At 35.5% G+C, this 20,698-nt stretch overlaps 1 protein-coding gene across 1 annotated transcript in view; it reads right to left on the bottom strand.

Moving 5' to 3' along the window:
• The window catches only part of LOC149790355 (uncharacterized), a 58,361-nt gene that overhangs the window by 37,477 nt on the left and 186 nt on the right, over positions 1-20,698 (bottom strand). The window contains exons 2-3 of the mRNA XM_089972401.1: positions 10,087-10,257; positions 5,153-5,317 (exon numbers count right to left, since the gene is read on the bottom strand). Of these exons, the coding sequence (XP_089828527.1) occupies positions 5,153-5,317; positions 10,087-10,257 (336 nt within the window). The remainder of the gene's footprint in view (positions 1-5,152; positions 5,318-10,086; positions 10,258-20,698) is intronic.

Below are 20,698 nucleotides of genomic sequence, written 5' to 3'. Positions count from 1 at the left end.
TACCGCGGCGGGGATGGCATTGAAGAAGGCAACCGGGAAAGGCTACAAAAAAAAACGACCCGTGGCCGGAAAGGGTCTAAGACTACCGGGAACCCCGTATTCATGGTACTCGGGAAAGGGTCTAAGACTACCGGGAACCGTTTATTAACTCCAATGTCTAATTTTGATTTAATAGACGCCGCAAACGCGTTAGCGATAAAAAACTTCAGAGGTGTTTTTATGAGGGATCAATTACCGACAAAACCAAGGAATATTGAAACCGGTATAATTAACCTCGATGGGTCCTCCGGAGCGGGAACTCATTGGGTTGCATACGCGATTGATCCGCGTGCGATCGTCTATTTTGATTCATACGGGTTAGCTCCGCCGAAAGAGTTTATGCGGTATATCCGGGCGTGTTCAGCCCGGGCGTGTTCAGCCCGGGTTTTTTATTCCACGCTGCCAACACAGCAATTGAGTGACCCGCCGATATGTGGCCGTGAGGTATTGAACGTACTCGCGGCGATTTCATCATCGCGAAAACCACCTCATATGGTTGTAAACGAATATACTAGTGGGGTCGTAGAGGCCCGGCGGGTTAATTAGAAACGCTGGTTTTTTTTACAATAACGATGATTGATATCTGGGGACGACCGGTTTCGGCGCTGAAAAAGCCCACGGAAACGCCCGCCACCGATGACATAAAAAAACTAATTGAGGATGAAATCGCTGATACGTTGAACTTAACCAGTGTTGACCCAGATGAAATAGTTGTATTTCAAGACCGCCAGGGTAAATTGAAATCCAGTAATGTGTCGCTGAATGACGTTTTAATACGACAGCGTGATGCCGCCGAGGGCACTATCGCGTTGTATACCGGCGACGGACGACTCAAACCGGGTGAATCCATCTTGACAATAAATGGAAAAATAAGTACACTTGGCGACAATTATATAACCATGTCAAATTCGTTAAAGGGTTTACGTGGTGAATTTAACTTTCATGGAGAACAGTTCAGGTCGATGATAACGCACGTCAGCGAAATGCGAGACATTGTCAATAGTTTTTTTCGGGGACACCCGACGGCAGACGAACCAAATCTTGTAATAATAAAAAATGCTATTTCGGATCTTATGGAGATGTCGGCCAATTTACCCCCGTTGCGAAAAAATGTTAACAGGATCGATGACAACTTTGATAAATTCTTTGGTTAAAAAAATACCAAGCCGGATGAGATTACAATAACTATAAATGATATCACTGCGTATGGACAGGAAATAAAAACAATCAAAACTGATGTTGCAACAAACAAAAGGAGTGTAGACGCGCATGAACGGGAAATAGAAATAATCGGCGCTAATGTTGCAACGATCATAAATAATGTAGACTCGCATGGACGGAAAATAGAAACAATCAAAACTGATGTTACAACGATCATAAATAATATGGACGCGCATACACAGGAAATAGGAACAATCAAAACTGATATTGAAGCGAACAAAAAGGGTGTGGACGCGCATACACAGGAAATAGGAACAATCAAAACTGATGTCGAAGCGAACAAAAAAAATGTAGACGCGTATTGGCGGGGAATAGGATTAATCAAAACTGATGTTGCAGCGAACAAAAAAGGTATAGACGTGCATACATATGAAATAGGAACAATCAAACTTGATGTTGCAGCAAACAAAAAAAGTATGACCGAGAATACACGGGAAATAGAAACAATCAAAACTAATGTTGCAGCGAACAAGAATAATATAGACGCGCATTGGCAGGAAGTAGGAATAATCAGAACTGATGTTGAAGCGATTAAAGACGGGCTACCGAGAGTAGCAGAGCAATTTGAAAAAATAAAAATCCCTCATGAGAACATCATCAACACAGTATACACAATTCGGCATGGATCATTCGATTGGACTCCTACACAGAATACAGTAAATATCACCGCAACTGTTAAGTATTTATCGATTGACACTGATTTCAATGATGCAGTTTAATATATTATCGTCGAGTTCATCCGGGTTTAACAATACAATATCAACAATTATAGACAAGAACGCAACTGAAAAGTTTACAATTTATGCCGTTGATAGAAATCTAGCCGGGGCAAACATTACATGGTATGTGGAATTTGTAGCGAATCTAAGTAATTAAAAACACTAGTTCTTTTAAAATAAAAATGACCACCAAGGAAATTGAATCAGAGGTATCACCGACGTCACATCAATATCGATTCGATACCGCAAAAGAATTCTCCGCGAACTTGAAAACGCTTTCCGAACAATACCGTGCAAAAATAAAAAAATACCGCAGAAAAATAACCGCCATCGACGCGGTCGTGTACTCGGTGTCGGGTATAGTGGCCGGTACCGGTGTTATTTTATCCACGGTGACCACGATAGCCCCGATCGCTGTTCCAATCGCTGTCTCCGCGATGACAACAGTTGCTGGAGTCGCCAACGCAATCACTAGGAAGATATCATCGTGTTTTCAGAAAAAACTCAACGAGTATACAGTAAAACATCAAATAGTATCCGACGCGTACTCGAAATTATCCGGGTTGATCTCGTTGTCAATTGATAATTTGTTCGTATCCGATGTTGAATTCTCCACGATGGTCCAGTTGTATAGCTCCGCGATGTCAAAAATCGAGGATTTTCAACTGGAAGCCGGAACCACCTGGTTGTTGAAATTAGACACTAAAGACAACAAATAATAATAATGTCGCTGAACCCCGAAGGGTTTCAATTACTTCAGCGGATCGCGGAGAACACCACTCCGGTACAAACAAATATGATATCAATAACGTCAACGAAACCCGAATTCAGTGTGAACTTCCCGTCGCCGGTTCCAGTGAAGGAAATAGCGCTGGCAAAATTGCGAGTATATCACAGTTGGCCTAATATTCGAGCGGACGCATTTAACGGACAACAACCTAATAACTCGCTGGTTTTTGCACGGAAAAATAAACCCGATGGGACCCCAGACTGGGAGGAGGTTACAATACCAACTGGGTCATACCAAATAGAGCAAATCAATAAAGAATTTCAACGCAGAATAAAATCGATCACAGGAAAGGAATCAAAAATCGCTATTACGGTTCATGAACCGACGTTATCATCGACGATTGAAATAAGCACACCGGGGTATATGGTTGATATTTATAACAGTTCAATAAGAACCATACTAGGATGGCCTAAGAATCCACCCGCGGATTTGCACACAAATGTGCAATCGTATCATGAGATTAATCCCAGTTATCTGAATGATTTGTCTATTATAAGAAACACGTTATTACCCAGCGAGTTTATATTTCAAGACAGGAATACCATGCAATGGTTTTTTCCGTATAAGAAAACTCCTGAATTGTCAGCCAAGGTCACAGTTCGTTTAGATGATATCACTGGTGCGTTTGCCGAGATTAATCGTAATTACCAATCACAACTAGAACAGCTACGGAAAACAAAAGCACGAAAACACGTTGAGGTGTTAAATCAACTTATATCAGACATGGAATATATTAATGAGCGAATCGTTAAGACAATATCCGATAGCAGCGATGATAATAAACAAAAATTCCTAACCGGGTATAATATCACAGAAGCCGATTTACCCGATTTCAAGTTTCCAGGATACAACGCGCCAGAACTAAGAAAGTCTCTTAATGATTTTCTCAGTCCATCAACTTATATCCTCAGACACGATAACGGGGATGATGGTATGCATATTGCTCCATACAACGTAAATATCGCATCGGTGATAGCAATCAATCTAGTGTGTGATGTTACCAGGTAGATACCAATCAATCAAATCAAGCTCAACAGGGATATATCCTTTATTCATTTTCACCAACAGCCCCTCCGGGATTTTTAATCGTTGAGAATCCGATTAATCCGGTCTATATGCGATGCCATGATCGGTTTTTAACGAGAATTAATTTTAAACTCACCGATCAGTCAAATAACCTAATTGATCTACAGGAGGAGGAGTTAGTGATCACTCTGTTTGTAAGATCATTGTAAATAACTTCTTAGCAGCAGGGGGGGCGATGACATCGACGCGGTCGTCGATGTGCTTACCGGACGCTGACGACGCTGGGGATCGACGCGCAGAAGGTGTTAATTAAACCAAATGACGTCACCATCGTGTAGGATGGACCGACGTCGTTTTTTTTTTTACCAGCGCTGACTACACCGGATCCGTTGAGTGCAGAAAGTGCTAATTAAGCAAAATAACGATTGGACAAAATGTCGGATTCGCCCCCTCTGCTGCTGGTCAACCATATCCTAGCACTTTCTTAAGTCACGTCTGTTTATATGAAAGAGGTGAATTTATGAAAAGGGGATGGGGAGAGGGTGTTTGCTGAAAAGTGAGTTTAATCTCGTAAACTTTGATCTGGAGCAAGTTTGGTATAGAAGAAAAACAAAATGTTCTTTCATAAGTTAATACTGGATATATTTCACCTTGTTGCACCAAAACTATATATTTTGACTATATTTTAACTTTGCCACTCGTTAAAATATCAAGAGTTATGTGGTATAACACGATGGAATATATCCGGTATAAATGACGCTATATACATATATATATATATATATATATATATATATATATATATATATATATATATATATATATATATATATATATATATATATATATATATATATATATATACATACACACACACACACACACATATATATATATATATATATATATATATATATATATATATATATATATATATATATATATATATATATATATATATATATATATATATATATATATATATATATATATATATAGGTAGATAGATAGAAAGAGAGAGAGATAAAGAGAGAGCTATAGTGAGAGATGTGTGATTAGCAAATTTGTAATTATCAATCACATTCTTCGTTTCAGTATTTGTTGCTTGAAATATGTATGTACTCTGACTCATTGGAAAGAAGTCTGATCAATAATGATTGTCTCCAAAATATCCCACACCCTGGGATAGCCAGTCTTCTGTCAAGAGAACTCCATCACCACCCAAAACTTCCCCATCTACTTGTTTTAGAAAGCTTGACGTTAACATCGAATCAGTAGCCAATATAAAAAAATTAAGAGATGTAGACATAACCTTTTCTTACTTTTTTAACAAAAGAAAAAAAGCAAAGAAACTTACCAACACACTTGGGTATAGGAGCGCTCCAGTGAGAACCGTTGCAATGTATGGAATCGTTTCCCGTTAATTCGAACCCCGCCGCACAGCGAAATGAAAGTTGGGAACCTTCATATTTAGCTTCCACACGCATTGCACCTGATGACTCGACCTTCGGGCAGCTGTTAGCTGGAAAAGTAAATAAATGTATTGTTGTGGATATTTAATTTAAATTTTGGTTAGTTATATTTTTTTATTACACACTATTGTAAATTACCATTGTATGTTGGACTTGACCTTGTCCGAAATTGACTTCATTTCTGCTTGACCCAAGTTGACTTTTGTATGGTATTCATTGTAAACAACTAATTCATATCTAAATTAGTCTTTATATGTATGGGTTTAAAATCAGTATTATTATTAATAGAAGAAGTAAATATGTTCATTTGGGTCCAGGTTTTGGAATTTGCTAAGTGAATTATACATAATAAGGTTATTGTTTAATAAATATCAGGTTCATTCTAGGATGTTATTTTCCATTAGGTAATTGTTTTGTATTTTTTATAGAAAATGCTACTTATGACCTGAGACCTAGTAGATAACTATACGCAGTAGATAACTATACGCAGTAGATAACTATACGCAGTAGATAACTATACGCAGTAGATAACTATACTATCAGCTGCTTTAAGATCAAGCTCATTAAAATTCTATTGTGACCAGAAAGTTTGCGCTGGAATCCATTTTCTGTGTGAGCACTCCTCAAAATATTTCCTGTGAAAAAAGAATTAATTCCTTTGAAATCCAAATGATCTAAAGATAAGTAACTCAAAATCTGGCAACAACAAAGAAAAAAGATAACAACATGATAACAAGTGTACAAGCCCAAAACTGAGATCTCTCTCTTTCTAAAACAAAGGTTATAAAGTATTCTAAGACGCCGTTTCGAAATTCCCCCAAGTTGCGAAATCAGAAGGGGGGTCACGTGATCAAGTACACATAATATGGCCTTGATTAGACCAATACTTTTCTCTAAGAAACCGCATCATCATCTTCACAACAACCAATCATTTTAAAATAAAATTAGAACTTTGTTTACTAATTTGGATCAAGGTCAGCATCCAAGCCAACACCTGGTGTTTATGAAAAAAATGATTCAGGTCAACCAATTTTCTGGAAAAATATCATCTCAAGTGAATAAATTTACATTATAATAGCATATAATAGAATAAAAAAGTTAAAACTGACAAACAAGTAAATAAAAATAAATATGAATTAAATCATAGACATAACAGCACTTAGGTATCAACTGCTCCGATGAAATGCCTATACAGACTTACCTGATTGGGTTTTGAACACAAAAAACTTGCTTAAGCGTATCCAGTAAAGACAATTAGTGAATTCTTTATATGCCGTTCAACCAGTTTTGAATACTCACTCAAAAGATCATCAAAGGCCATCATAAATAATCTTGATAAATACGGAGATTGGTTCATTAAATGTCGTTAAAGGTGGCGCTCACCAGATAATATGTACTTTTGAGAGAGTGACGTATGTAAGGTGAAGTAGTTCGCATTTAAAACATGCACAGTGGAGAGAATGTTTGCATACCTCTATGCTACATTAATGTAATGTGGATGATATTTCTTTTGGATATTGTACTTTTGGAAATTTTACATGATTTAAGCACACTGCTAACTAAAATGACTGCTCCCTTGTGTTAAAAAATCAGTCTGAATTAGTCTAAAGTACACTATACATAGCAGCTATTAAAATAGGGCAAATGAATTTTGCCAGACTAGACAATACCAGCTTCTGAAAGTGCAATGAATGAATTACCAAATATATAAAATGTAAAAAAAGTTATCGGCTCTTTTTATACAATTGACCTCTGAAGTTCAGGAAGTGAAAATGACCAAGTAGAGCTAGCACTTTTTTGAAAGGTGCACATTTGAAGTAAGGCCAAGCTGTATACTCTATAACCCATAGTACACCCATCAATCATACACCAAAATAAAGGGAATTAAAGGTTCTTTGCATTATACCTAAGATATACAAGGTTTTTTTTAAATAGCCAGTATAACCAGTGAGGAAAGCCGGGGACATTCTTTTTCTTTAAAATCCTAACCCTATGCAAAATGCGAAACTGTATAGCGCCACCAAAATCGATTTTATCCAATAGAGTTTGAATACATTTCTTATCTCTATAAATGTGCCTGACTGATTGCAAGGGGTAGAAGGGGACGAGATGAGATCAGCGTGGATAGGAACTATATTCAACCTTTGTGAGGAAGTGAGCTAGATAAATCAGACACGTTGATATGATTCGCCTTAAGTGATCATTAATAGCTACAAAGATGGTAGGTACAATTACGATCCAACAAAAGATCTGTCCAAATTAGTGTCATCTCAGAAAAGTAGGACATATTGATATTATCAAAGATTAATAGGATGGTAAATGTTTTGTACCTTGTTTATCATGAGTTTAAAAGTATCAAAGGTCCAAAAGATTATACTAATGCTACTGTTTAAACATATAGACCCTGAACAATGCATATTGATACGCACATTCAATCAGGATTGTCAATACAGTTAACAATGGTGCAGACCTATCGTGTCATCAGGTATGGATTAGGTCTATGATATTCAACGAGGTTAATGATTGTCACGTTTGCTCTACCCCAGTTCGTAAGTCTAAGGTATTATCAGTATTACAAGCCATGTTTTATGCCTGAACATGCCGCATGCTAGAATTAATATCTTACACAAGGTTACCGTGACCAGAGAGACGACATGGCATCCTGGATCAGCACAGGCTTTAGATCGAGCGACTTGCCAACCGTGTGTTACAAAGATTAGAGGAACCCGCGAGGATCGGGGCGTGTTCAAAATCCGTCCCTTCGTGGACAGACAGCGAGAAGGGCATTGTCCGCAAATAGGATTACTCCGAGAAAGCCACTAGTAATTTGGCGGGAAAACTTAGAGAGAAGCTTCTTAGGAAAGACAAAGCTTCGTAAAGATCCGTGAGTTATTTGCTGGAATTTTGCAGAATATTACGGCATTGTAATCGTCATTATGTGTAATGTGAATACTTAATTACTACGATCGTTTAGCACGTAGGATTACCTTTGTAATGTTCATTTACAAGAGTATTTGCGTATTACGAAGAAAATTATGTAGATTGTTAGCTTGTAGTCAGAATTAATTTTGCAATTCGCTATTAGATTACTTCGTAGTAAACTAGTGCATTTATTTATGTGATATATTAGATTTTACATAAGCTTGAATGGTGAATTTAGAAAACAGTTGAAATGTAAGATTAGTTATTATGAATGTATGGATATATCAGAGCATGGATATTTAAATCTTTGTGTACTACTTTATACGAGTTGTAATGTAAAGAAATGCGTCTGATAGTTGTGATATTGTTAGTATAATGGGATTAGGAATATGTACTGATGTGACGCAGTTTATTGATGTATGTATGAGAAGTAATTTTACCGTGCTTTTATTAAGACGTTTTACCATACAAGACCGTATGAGTATTTCGATGTGAGTGAATGCATAACCGAATAAATTTAATAGCCGTTATCTTATGATAGGCTGGGTGTAGTATGAGATGAGGCGGCTTAGGAAAAGATTGTACCGTCCTTGGGTTTTCACAGGAAGCTTTGTGGAGGATAGAACTTCCGGTTTAGTTAAGTCTCGAGTCTCTAACAGGGAAGACGGAAGTAAGACTAGCAGGACAGTCAGAGTAGACAAGTCTATTCGGTGAAGAGAGTCGAGGAGGAGGAGGAAAAGGAGTCGAGGAGGAGAAAGTGGAAAAGGAGAAGTATAGAGAAGTCGAGGAGGAGAAGGAATTAGGAGAAAGTCGGGAGGAAGAGAAGAAGGAATTTGGAGGAATAGGAGAGAAGAATACACAGATGAGTATAATACAAGGACAGGTGGAAAGCTATTTCACACTACTAATCAAATGATGCAGTAGGCTATCACAAGGTCGAGCGGAAGGAGAGTACTTGAGAAATTTTAATCATTTGATTATTGAATTGTCATTAAATTGTTATTCGTTTGAATTTGATTTTGTTGTATATTCAATCATTTAACCATCGGCATTGCTGACTTGGGGCTCAGAGCTTTACATCTATCTTTCACTAATTTAACTTCCAACCAAAATCGGGCCTGGGTGGGACTGCTATAATAATTTGAATAAATATTGGAAGCACCCACTCCACACCAACCACAGTGACGGCATAACAAACCCAACACGCCACAATGATACACGTTTTAAGTGATTAAATGTATACGAAATCTTTTAGAAATGAATGTTTAAAGAAAAGAGATCAATAAAATATAGTGCGAAACAATACTTTGTAGATGTGCATATAATATGACAAGGTTTATGGTCAGGGGTTTAATATCTACTGGAAAGCAGACACAACAAACAACCGACAAACCCACCCAAAATAAATTGGTAAATTATCTTTAATTTGCTGTTTTAAAATAGATTCATTAAGTGTGCATTCTTGTGTGATACTTTACATTAGCGGGATTTACAAACGTTGTGTGTAAAATACGACTAACTGCTGATATACATTACGCTGAAGAGCTCCTATCAGCAAATCATATTATATCAACATTATAAGTAATATCGTTGTGTATATTTTGGACAGGGTCAGTCAACAATATTATGGATAATACCGTCATATAAGATTTCAACAGAGTCAACGATCAATATTATAATACCGTTAAGTATAATTTGAACTTGTGCTACTTTTTTTGACATTTTTCAATAATTTTATAGAATTAGGCGGAAAACTTCTGTTTGATTTTAAATATCAGGTCGATAGAATATCTTATTTTAAAGTATTAGAAGACCAATATACTTACTTACCTTCCTAACTGCCAATCTTTTTTATCTACCTTCTTACTTACTTCATTTCACTCCGCTGTTTACTTACTTATGCATTTTGGTGGCGGATTGGACCACACCGTGCCAAAGCATACAGCTGTTCTCAGTCCATAAAGAAAGAAGCCTTTATCGCATCCAAATAACAGGATGTAACCGTTGGTGGTTACATTATAGTAACCATGCGGAATAACGAAGTCAAGAGGACAACTGGCTGCGGATTCTGAAAAGAGTTATATATATTTAATTTCTCTTGTGTGTTGACAAATACAAATACAAATTATATATATATATATATATATATATATATATATATATATATATATATATATATATATATATATATATATATATATATATATATATATATATATATATATATATATATATATATATATATTTGTATTATGTGATTGACCTTTTTCCATGATTGAGGGTAGGAGTTGGGTCAACCTAACTAATGTCTTTAACAATAAACAACATATCACATACCTAAAATTTGTTATTTAGAATTGTATATTATATGTTTAGATTATTATTATTTGGACTTTAACGTGTATGCCAGGTTTGAGTTCGAGATACAGCCTTGATTCTGACCTTTGAATTTTTTTAGAAACGAAATTTGTTTAAAGTTGGATGGAGATTCCATTGTGAATGGCCTAGTTCGACGCATTTTGTTGTCATGGGTCAGGTGACAGTCTGTATATAAGTTTGAATTAAACGGACATAATGTGAAGTAATAAGAACTAATCTTCACTCTACTAAAAAAAAATGAAGTTAATGATTGAAAGAGAGGAGTATTGAGTCCCTTGATAAAGATATGGCTCTCTTGCCCAAACTTCAAAGTCCTCTTGAGGCAAAGTACTATAATTATAAACTTAAAAACGAAAGGATGTAACTCACGGGAGGCGGAAACAGAAACATCACTTCCATATAAATATGTTAAAGGGCTATGTTGATAGAAATAGCCCTGTTAATCATTCAGTCAGTTTACTTGTGCCTCTCATACACGTTGGGGCGTTGGCGTTCAATCGGACTGTAGTGACTTTGGATTGAACCGTCTTCGGAGTTCGGAAATATTAGATAACCTGGATCAACTATTTTCACATCTACAACCACAAGAGAAGAAGCACTTGTTTCCAGATGTTCGAAGCCGAACAAATAAAATCTACCATGAAGTTGAAATTGTCGATTTTACACATATGAAACAGCATCCTTATAGGATGAATCATCTCAGGCAGAAATATTTTAAAAGAGAAATTCAGTAGTTGCTGGAGAAAGAGATTATTGCATCAATTAAAAAGTAATTGGATTTTGCCGTGTATTCTAAAAATACTTTGCACCGACTACAAAAAGTAATCTGTGTTATCTAAACATATTAATTTCCAGTACCAAGAATCTACCAAACTGGAAATGCAAAATATATCACCAAGTTAGACTTTTCAAAGAATTTAGGCAGATTCAACTAATGAAAAGAGCAAAATAAATTTTGGCATTTCCTTTCAGGTTATGCTGTTTGGGATGAAAAATTCTCCCTCATTATTCCAGCGTGTATCGAACATAATAACATATTTTATATATTGCTGTGATGCATAAAGCGGTGACGTCATAATGTACAACGACACCTGGAAGGACCACTTGAAGAAACCATTCGGAAATTCTTTGATCCACAAAGTTTTGCAAATTTCACAATTAATTTAAATAAAAGTGAGTTCTGTGGTGCATGTATTACATTGTTAGGATATGTCAAGTTGAATCTTCAGAAGTTAAGGCTCGAGCTATCTCTGAATTCACTGTGCTTATCAGTAAAAGCAACTGATGCGATGTTGGGATGTGGCTGGATATTATCGATCATTTTGCTCCGATGCTTACATAATGGCTGAACCAGTGACCAATTTGTTTAGTTAGAGGACCAAGTTTTCTTTGTCTGACAAATGTCAGGAGGCTTTTGATAAATTAAAGACCATACTTAAGAGTGCATCAGTTCTTTCAACTCCATATTTCAGTCAATAATTGAAATTGTATGTTGATGCAAGTAATGTAGAGGTTTAGTGGAATACTGACTCAAGAAGACAAAGATGGTGTGGAACATTCAGTATGCTATTTCTTTAAGATATTAAACAAGCAGCAGAGAAATTATTCCACTGTCGAGAAGATGTACTTGGCAATAATACTGTCTTCGGAACACTATGACATGTAATTTATTTCTACTGTCTTCAGAACACTATGACATGTAATTTATTTCTACTGTCTTCAGAAAACTATGACATGTAATTTATTTCTACTGTCTTCAAAACACTATGACATGTAATTTATTTCTACTGTCTTCAGAACACTATGACATGTAATTTATTTCTACTGGCTTCGGAACACTATGACATGTAATTTATTTCTACTGGCTTCGGAACACTATGACATGTAATTTATTTCTACTGGCTTCGGAACACTATGACATGTAATTTATTTCTACTGTCTTCGGAACACTATGACATGTAATTTATTTCTACTGTCTTCGGAACACTATGACATGTAATTTATTTCTACTGTCTTCGGAACACTATGACATGTAATTTATTTCAGCTTCTTCTCCGATTATTGTATTCAGGGATCACTACTATCATATTTTCATTAATAAAATGAAAACCAAAAATCAGAGATTGTTGGAATCGAGTTTGATGATGCAGAAATACAACATTGATATTAGGCACATGAAGGGAAAATATAAACAGATGGCAGATGCACATTCACGTGTATAGCAATACTATATTACTTTATTTTATATATAGTTTGTGTCATTCACAAGACATCTTTGCATGTAATTTTATTATTATAGTCAGATATGTATGTTTTATTAATATGTAAAAGAAAGATTTATAGTATAAATCTCTATTTCTTTTTGTGAACATGTGTCTTATAGTTTTGGTACAGTACTGTTGATTACATATGAGCTATGCATAGGTGTTTACAAGTTTTAAAATTATTCATAATAATGAATCCTTTTACAAGTTGGGGGTGTTTTGCCATTGGATGATTCATTCGGATAGGTTCTCTTGCGACGTGAGGTATTTTGGTATAAAACATGTTGTAAGTAATGTGGCATAGATAAATAGGAAAATATTGCGATGTGGAGTTGTAAGTGTCTATATAATAACCAAGACAACTGATTCATTCCCATTTTCTTGTTTTAATACCAGTCTCTAGACGTACTTAATGTTGTTTCTATATATAATTTATTTGGATTATTCATTGGAAATACAAAGTGCTCATTGACTCTGGACTAAAATATTATTCTAGGATTATTTTAAAGTCATTCAAATGAGGTTTGGGCAATGCTGTTGCGATACATGAAGACTGTTGATACTTTAGCACATTCAGTGCTACTGGTACATGAGCACACTAAGGACCTGGAATTCGTTCGGGACATACGATTCTTTTTTACTTGTGTGGAACATTGTAGGATAATTTTGGATTTAATTCATAATATTGTACGTTCCTCTTTAATTTTGATTTCATAGCTTAGAAAATTGTATTATTTGCTAAAGTTTTACAAAACGTCTTGGTTATGCTTATTTCTGTTATTTTGTTTAAGACAAAGAATCATGAAAACATAATAAACATTTTGCTACAGAGAGTGTGAAACATATGATTACAAGGGATTCAATCCATTCGAGACTGAATACGACGATTAGTGATTCCAGCGCCACCAAAACTGGTTGACACTTCCATCCGATTCCTCTCAGTCATGTATTTGGACTTTTCAGAGATGTTTAGAATGTTGTTTTGGGGGCTAGACATGGGTATCTTACATGGAAAAGGCAACGCCAAAATTCACAAGCTCTCCTTGGCCAACGTCAGCAATAACCCGGCTGGTAATCTCTGTCAAATCCGCTTTGGTGGCAAACATAATCAAATCCACATCAGGGCCTCGTCGGTTGGCGGTTGAGCATTCGGAATTATTAATAGGCATTGTTTATACTATTATTATTTAAATGACAAGTTCAAATCAGTAAGCTTTTGCGAGGGTAGATGAACACTCATATGCATGCAATGCTTTAAGAACAATGTGTACAGATATGGGTCTGTACCTCCTAGTGTACAACGTTAGCGTTGAATGAAACGGCTGTAGACGACTCTGTCATACACAGCCAAAGTCTCGCATTAATTAATCAGCAACTTCCAGTCAGATTATGAAATATGTAGAGGCATATGCAAGGAACGATTCTAGCGCAGAAGAAACATTTGGGCTTGCAATGTGTTTGAGCGACCATCCTATTTCTACCAGCTGATGTTATTCTTTTACCATAATCTTCAATATGCGTGACATTGTAGAAAATTGGTCATGGTCTACGTTCCTCTGCCTTAAAATAATATCTGCAAAGCATTTTGTCGTCGCTTTATAGATGAAATATATCTTCTCGTCGTCTTATGGATAAAGCATGAACAGCATTTGGGGGTGGCAAGTGGGGCGACCACCCCAGGCCCCGCTCTTGAGGGGACCCCGCGCTTCAGGCCTAAGGTCGTCCTTATGAGTTTGTCAAGCTATATTCTCCGGTAAGTTGGAAAACGCTGATACAGGCCGCACGCAATGCCCGCAAAGTTGCGAAGTCAACTTAGTCAATTTCGTAACGCAATTAACAGGTGGCAGCACAAATGCAGATACTCTGGCCCAGCGCGGTCATGGTAGACCCTAGGTCCCGCGTACTCCTAACGCCTACTCTGGGATGAAGTATCTCTTTAAGGTGGAACTAAAAGATTTGGTATCAGTTGTTTTGTTTTTTTTTATTGAAGAAATATCAATACTTTGTTTCCATATTTCTTCCTCGTTAATTGCCGTGGTGTCGAAAATTGCATGATTATATGTTGTGCATATACATGTTTATTTTTACTAGCTGGATTAGAGATTTGATCTAGTCCTACAACAAGAATTAGCGGATTTCCAGTTTCTATTAGCTGGGTTTATCATTGTTTCGCAAATAATTGTTTTGCCTGAAATAATATCTAGAACGCAATTGCCTGAAATATCTCTGATTTGTTTAGTACAAGTTCTATATAAGGTTCAAATAGAGCTTTTCAAACAGTCCAGCATGGGGGGGGCGGGGGTATCAAGAAGTAAACAGAGAAAGATCAGCTTTGTTCTATACCTTTCTCAATGATTCCGTTTCTCCATTTTCTGCTGAGGATGAAAATGTATACATGTAAATGGTTATGTTTTTCTGGGTTTTTTTTTTATAGCAGGCTGCTTAAAAATCATGGGCATTTTTTGTGCTATCTTAATGAACGGTTATAAACTGTTGCTAACGTTATACGTTTTGCAAGGTGTTTGATGGTAATTGATTGAAATTCTGAAACTTTTACCACTGTTAGAACTCTGGGATCTTGAACTAAATAACGGAAAAGAGCGAAAACCATCAATGTTTTACAATCCAGCGTATAACTTATTTCCTAAGAACGTCAAAGTGAAACGTTTTACAAAAATCTTATAGTATTGTGATGTGTGTGTGTGTGTGTGTGTGTGTGATTTGGATTTTTAACGCAGCTTAAACAATTTTTCAGTCATATCGCTACCATATCTACAGTGTAACAGTTTATAGTGATGTCTAGCACTGGCGCATTATGCCCCAGACATGTAGCATCATGTCCCACCCAGTAACATTGTCCTGACACCAGGCCGACCAGTCCTAGCATTAACCTCTTAATGCTGAGCGCCAAGCGAGGCATCAGCTAGTACCATTTTGTTCAGTCTTTGGTATGACTCGGTTGGGGTACGAACCCACTACCTTCCGCATCCGAGGCGGACACTCTAACCACCAGGCTACCGGAGCGGTCGTATTGTGAAGTAAATCCCAAATAGTCCTAAAAGTGCTATTACAAGTATGAAATTCCAATTGAATTGCAGATGTATTCCAAATTCCATATTAAATATGTTGATGTGCATGTAGTCTCGAGCATGCTAATGTGCCAGTGGCCAGGAATGTGGCGATGTGCTAAATGTCTTTTGATGTATCAGAATAATACGATCCAAATGTCCTTGTCTTAATTCACTATAATTCCAAATTAGTGTTTTAGTCCAAGAATGTTATTGAGCACTTGGTAATTCCAGTGAATAAAATAAGTTAAATAAATAATATTTAAATATAAATCTATCCAGCCAAATTAAAAACTTAACACACCAATAACACTGATTCTGCTTCGGCTGAATGAATAATCCTAAATTATATTCCCCTCTTCTTGAACTAGGTCGCAATTACAATTTCTAAAAATACTATGTCAACTTACTAGGAAATTTCCTTTATGGAAGTTTCTAAGGTCATAATCAAGACTGTATCTTTAACTCAACCTGAAGTAAATATGTTTACAATTAATAATGATCTTCATTTTAATCTATACTCATATGTAATTATTAGCAATGTATTATGTTTATTCCTCCGCACTTAATTGTTTATGTAACCATAGATTCCCGTGAAATTTTAATCCACATCTTGGTCATTTTATCGGGTTTTGATGTTTTTATTTAAGGTTATTGCTATCAAAATTATTCATTCCCACTTTACGTTAGAATTAGGAAGTGCTCATTAGCATTTTGGACAAAATCACTATTTTATTTAATATTTTTAATTCATTCAAGGACATTCTGGATTAAATCATTGTGATACATCAGGACTTTTGAACCATCAGTACAGCCAAGACTATTGGTACATAAGCACACTCAGAATTGGAATTCATTCGGAGCGCTCTTTACTTTTGAACGTGTGATATAACATTTAGCATTATTTTGAATTTAATTCACAATACTGTAAGTTTCTTTTAAATTTAAACTTTTTTCTAGGCAAATCAATTATTTGTTGAATTTTGCTAAACGTATTGGTTTTGCCTTTTCTGCTACTTAGCTTACGATCAAAAAGTCATAGCAGCTTTTAATTCAGTTTGAGAAATATCATCCAAAGACTGGTTTTCCTGAATCAAGAAAACGATTACTAAAATCTAAAAAACTTTAAACGCGCAAAAGAGACATAATTCGTGTTGTACGATTTCGTGTTGTTTGCGCGAGGGGACGAACCTGGTGCATGACAAACTTTGTGCCAAAAGGGTTTCAGATTAACTTTTGGCTTACAATGTGCATGAACATTTACCCAATTTTCGTATGCGTTTAACATGATTTTCATGGTAAGTAAATTTGAGGGATATTGGTCAATTTATGGTCCCCTTTCCTATTCATTAAAGTAACATTTTGAGACAAGTGTCCCCGCTTTATTTATGATATATCTCCAACCATTATACTATAGATTCTTTATAGGGTTGAAATCATGGGTCTTAGAGATATTCACGGGGAAAGAAGTATACAGAAAAATTAGATTTGTCATGCCAATCTTTTCACTACCTCATTTTCTCTATTATTTGACCGTTACGGCTGCAGACGAAAACTGCTAAGTGTATTTACTGACCTGCAAAAGACCTTCACCTAGCGTATATCCATCAGATACATTCGAAAGTTTGGTTGAACGAGATGCTCCCAATGACGTTTTTGAAATAAATTAAAATTAAAGCTCAACCAGGTAATTAAATCACAAATGAAACATGACACAACCACGTATGTGTAACCTTATGATTTATTTCTTGCAACAGATTTGACTGTAATCAAATAGATGCAAAATCATTACGCCACTAAAAAAAGGAAGACACTAATTCAAAGAGAGTTATAGTGGTCGATCGAGTTAACACATATTATTGTAGGGACTCTTTAATCTGGATGACGTCAGGTGAACATGGGAATTTAAATAAGTAATTGTACAACATTGTAACTATCGTACGTTAATTAGTTTCAAAAAGATGTCTGTTTAACAAGAAAGCACCAATATATATATATATATATATATATATATATATATATATATATATATATATATATATATATATATATATAATCTTAAGTTACCATAGGGATGGATATTTTATCATACGTGTTACAGTTTATACGTGCTTCGTTCTCACGTGAACAATTCATGTTTCGACCTTAAAATGTCTCTTAGCCACTTCAAAGAAGCTGCCATGAAATATGACTTCCATTACACGAAAGGAAAACAGATATTTGCAACGTCTTTGAAAAGCAAAAATGCCAGATGAAATTTATTATGTAATCATTGCTTGTATTCAGATGCAATTAACAACGTGTACTGTAGTATGTATATCCGTTTTTGTTTCAATGAAAGGCTGCTAAACAGGAAAGCCAAGATATATATATATATATATATATATATATATATATATATATATATATATATATATATATATATATATATATATATTATAAACTGACTAAGAACAGTGCAAAACTAGTATCTAGCTAGCCAAAGCGTTTTCGACTCCTATTGAGTCTTTTTCAAAGGCAAATACAAAACATAGACAAGACAAACAAATAAAACAGACAAACCATTGTCTTTGTAAAACTTTACATGCTATGACTTGTTTCGGATGCTGAAAGATATTTTATATCGACCTAGAAATCGATGAGCCATAGCGTCATCTGTTATTTTATGTAAATGTATGTACCCGCCAATTTTTATCCCGGATATTTCATTTTTATAGCTGTAATTATTGGTTATTGGGTGACTAATAAGCAAATTTAGAGAATTATTAAAAAGAGAATATGCCTACTGCAAAAAGGTAATTTTATTTGTGAATGGCTTTCCTTTTTCTAGTCTTCTTGGTTGAAACCGCTTGGTTTCAATGTTTTTATTTGTTTGCCTTGTCATTGGTTTGTATTTGCCTTTGAAAAAGACTCATTAAGAGTTGAAAGCGCTTAGACTAGCTAGATACTAGTTTTGCCCTGTTCGTAGTCAGTTTATTGCAGTTATCTTAATCAATCCCTGACAAACGTGAACCCTTGCTGGATCCAGTGCACTTGAAAGGACTGTTATTCGCCATATGATTTGTATTCATTATATATATATATATATATATATATATATATATACACACACACACACACACACACACACACACACACACACACACATAGCAGACTTGGGGAGGTTTCAGTCATCACTCCATGTTTACAATAACATTTCAAGTACTGGTTTTTTTTTTCCTGCAATTTTCATCATTATACATGTTGAACTCTCATACAATCGCTACCGCGTGCCTTAACTGATCATGTCCTCAAGTTAAATGTCATTCTCATAAATAAATAATTATTTTCCATTGCTGGTACGGAAAAACAAAAATTAAAACATCATCACGTCTACGTAGCTTTTGACCTCTGTCGGGCTTGCAGATGCTTAACAACACAGGCAGTTGTTTGATAATATGTTACTCATTTAAAAAGAAACAAAAATAGAACAATGAGTGAAAGCGCTGCTTGCTGATAGAAAAAAATGTATATCCAATATGGACGATTTGTCGGGATAGATCCGATACAGACCGATTTTTCGGGATAGAACCGATACAGATCGATTTGTCAGGACTTTGGTGTTTTTTCCTTGCTATGTATCCTTGATATTTTTCCACTTACAAAGAATTTTATTGCATTTAAAAACGATTAGATTATTAGAAGAACATAACGTTTTCGATCTTTAATTGTAAAAACGTGTGCAAAAAGTCAACGATTGGGGGCAGTAACTTGCAATAATGGTGGCGCAACTACTTCAGAAAGGACTGCTGTCACTTGTGACAATGAAAGATATTACAGATTTCGACAAGTTACAGAAAATGATGAAATATCGCCCGTAAAGTCGATGATTGATGGCGACCGTTGCATTATGAATCAATTATACACCTTCAGATCCTGGACACAGACACTTTAAGAGAATCCTGGCAAATGAATAAAAATAAGTAAAGTTGGAAGAACAATCAAAAGGCCACGAGACAGCTTCGTCGTATAACGTTATGTTGTCGACAGAGTCAAAGGTCACGTGACACCTTGATCGTACAACGTTGTTGTCAACAGTTGAAAGACCACGAGACAGCTTTGTCGCATAACGTCATGTTGTCGACACAGTTAAATGGCCACTTGATAGATTGGTCGTTAAACGTTACACTGTCGACACAGCTGCGCCAAATCTTATAACACTCCTTATAAAAGACCTTCATGAAATTGATATAATTCATCAACTAGGGGTAATGAAAATTTGCAATTTTACAAATATGACCCAAAATCTTAGGTTTCATATATGTTTAAGTTTCAGTTAGACATCATTATTTGCTGAAATGTTAGTACGCGCCTTGTCCACGAACGTTTAGATCAATTCTCGTGGATATATATATATATATATATATATATATATATATATATATATATATATTATACACTCACAAAATTCATAAAGTTGAGGCGATAACTAATCCTCCAAATTATACAGGGTAACAAGTTATTTTCGCAGGCTGGGCCCTTATTTTAGCTATATTCCCAAATAATCAGGATACCGCAACAAAATGAATCAAAAAAGAATATTTCATAAAAGTTGATTGGATTTTATATGATAGTGTCAGATAAAGAACAGAGCTATTTTAAAACACTATGAAATTGTCCTAAGATAGAAATCGAAAAATTAGGCACCTTGAAAATATTATAAACAGATAATACAAATTCAATTTGATGTAGATTATTTTACATAACCGCTGCACGCACGAGTCTACATATATGTCGAATTATAATGACAGTCATGGGA

The sequence above is a fragment of the Sinohyriopsis cumingii genome, chromosome 10 (genome assembly GCF_028554795.1).
Source record: "Sinohyriopsis cumingii isolate HCF-2022 chromosome 10, ASM2855479v2, whole genome shotgun sequence".
NCBI lineage: Eukaryota > Metazoa > Mollusca > Bivalvia > Unionida > Unionidae > Sinohyriopsis > Sinohyriopsis cumingii.
Note: the sequence above shows the minus strand (reverse complement) of the source record. Positions and strands in the feature narration are given on the sequence as shown.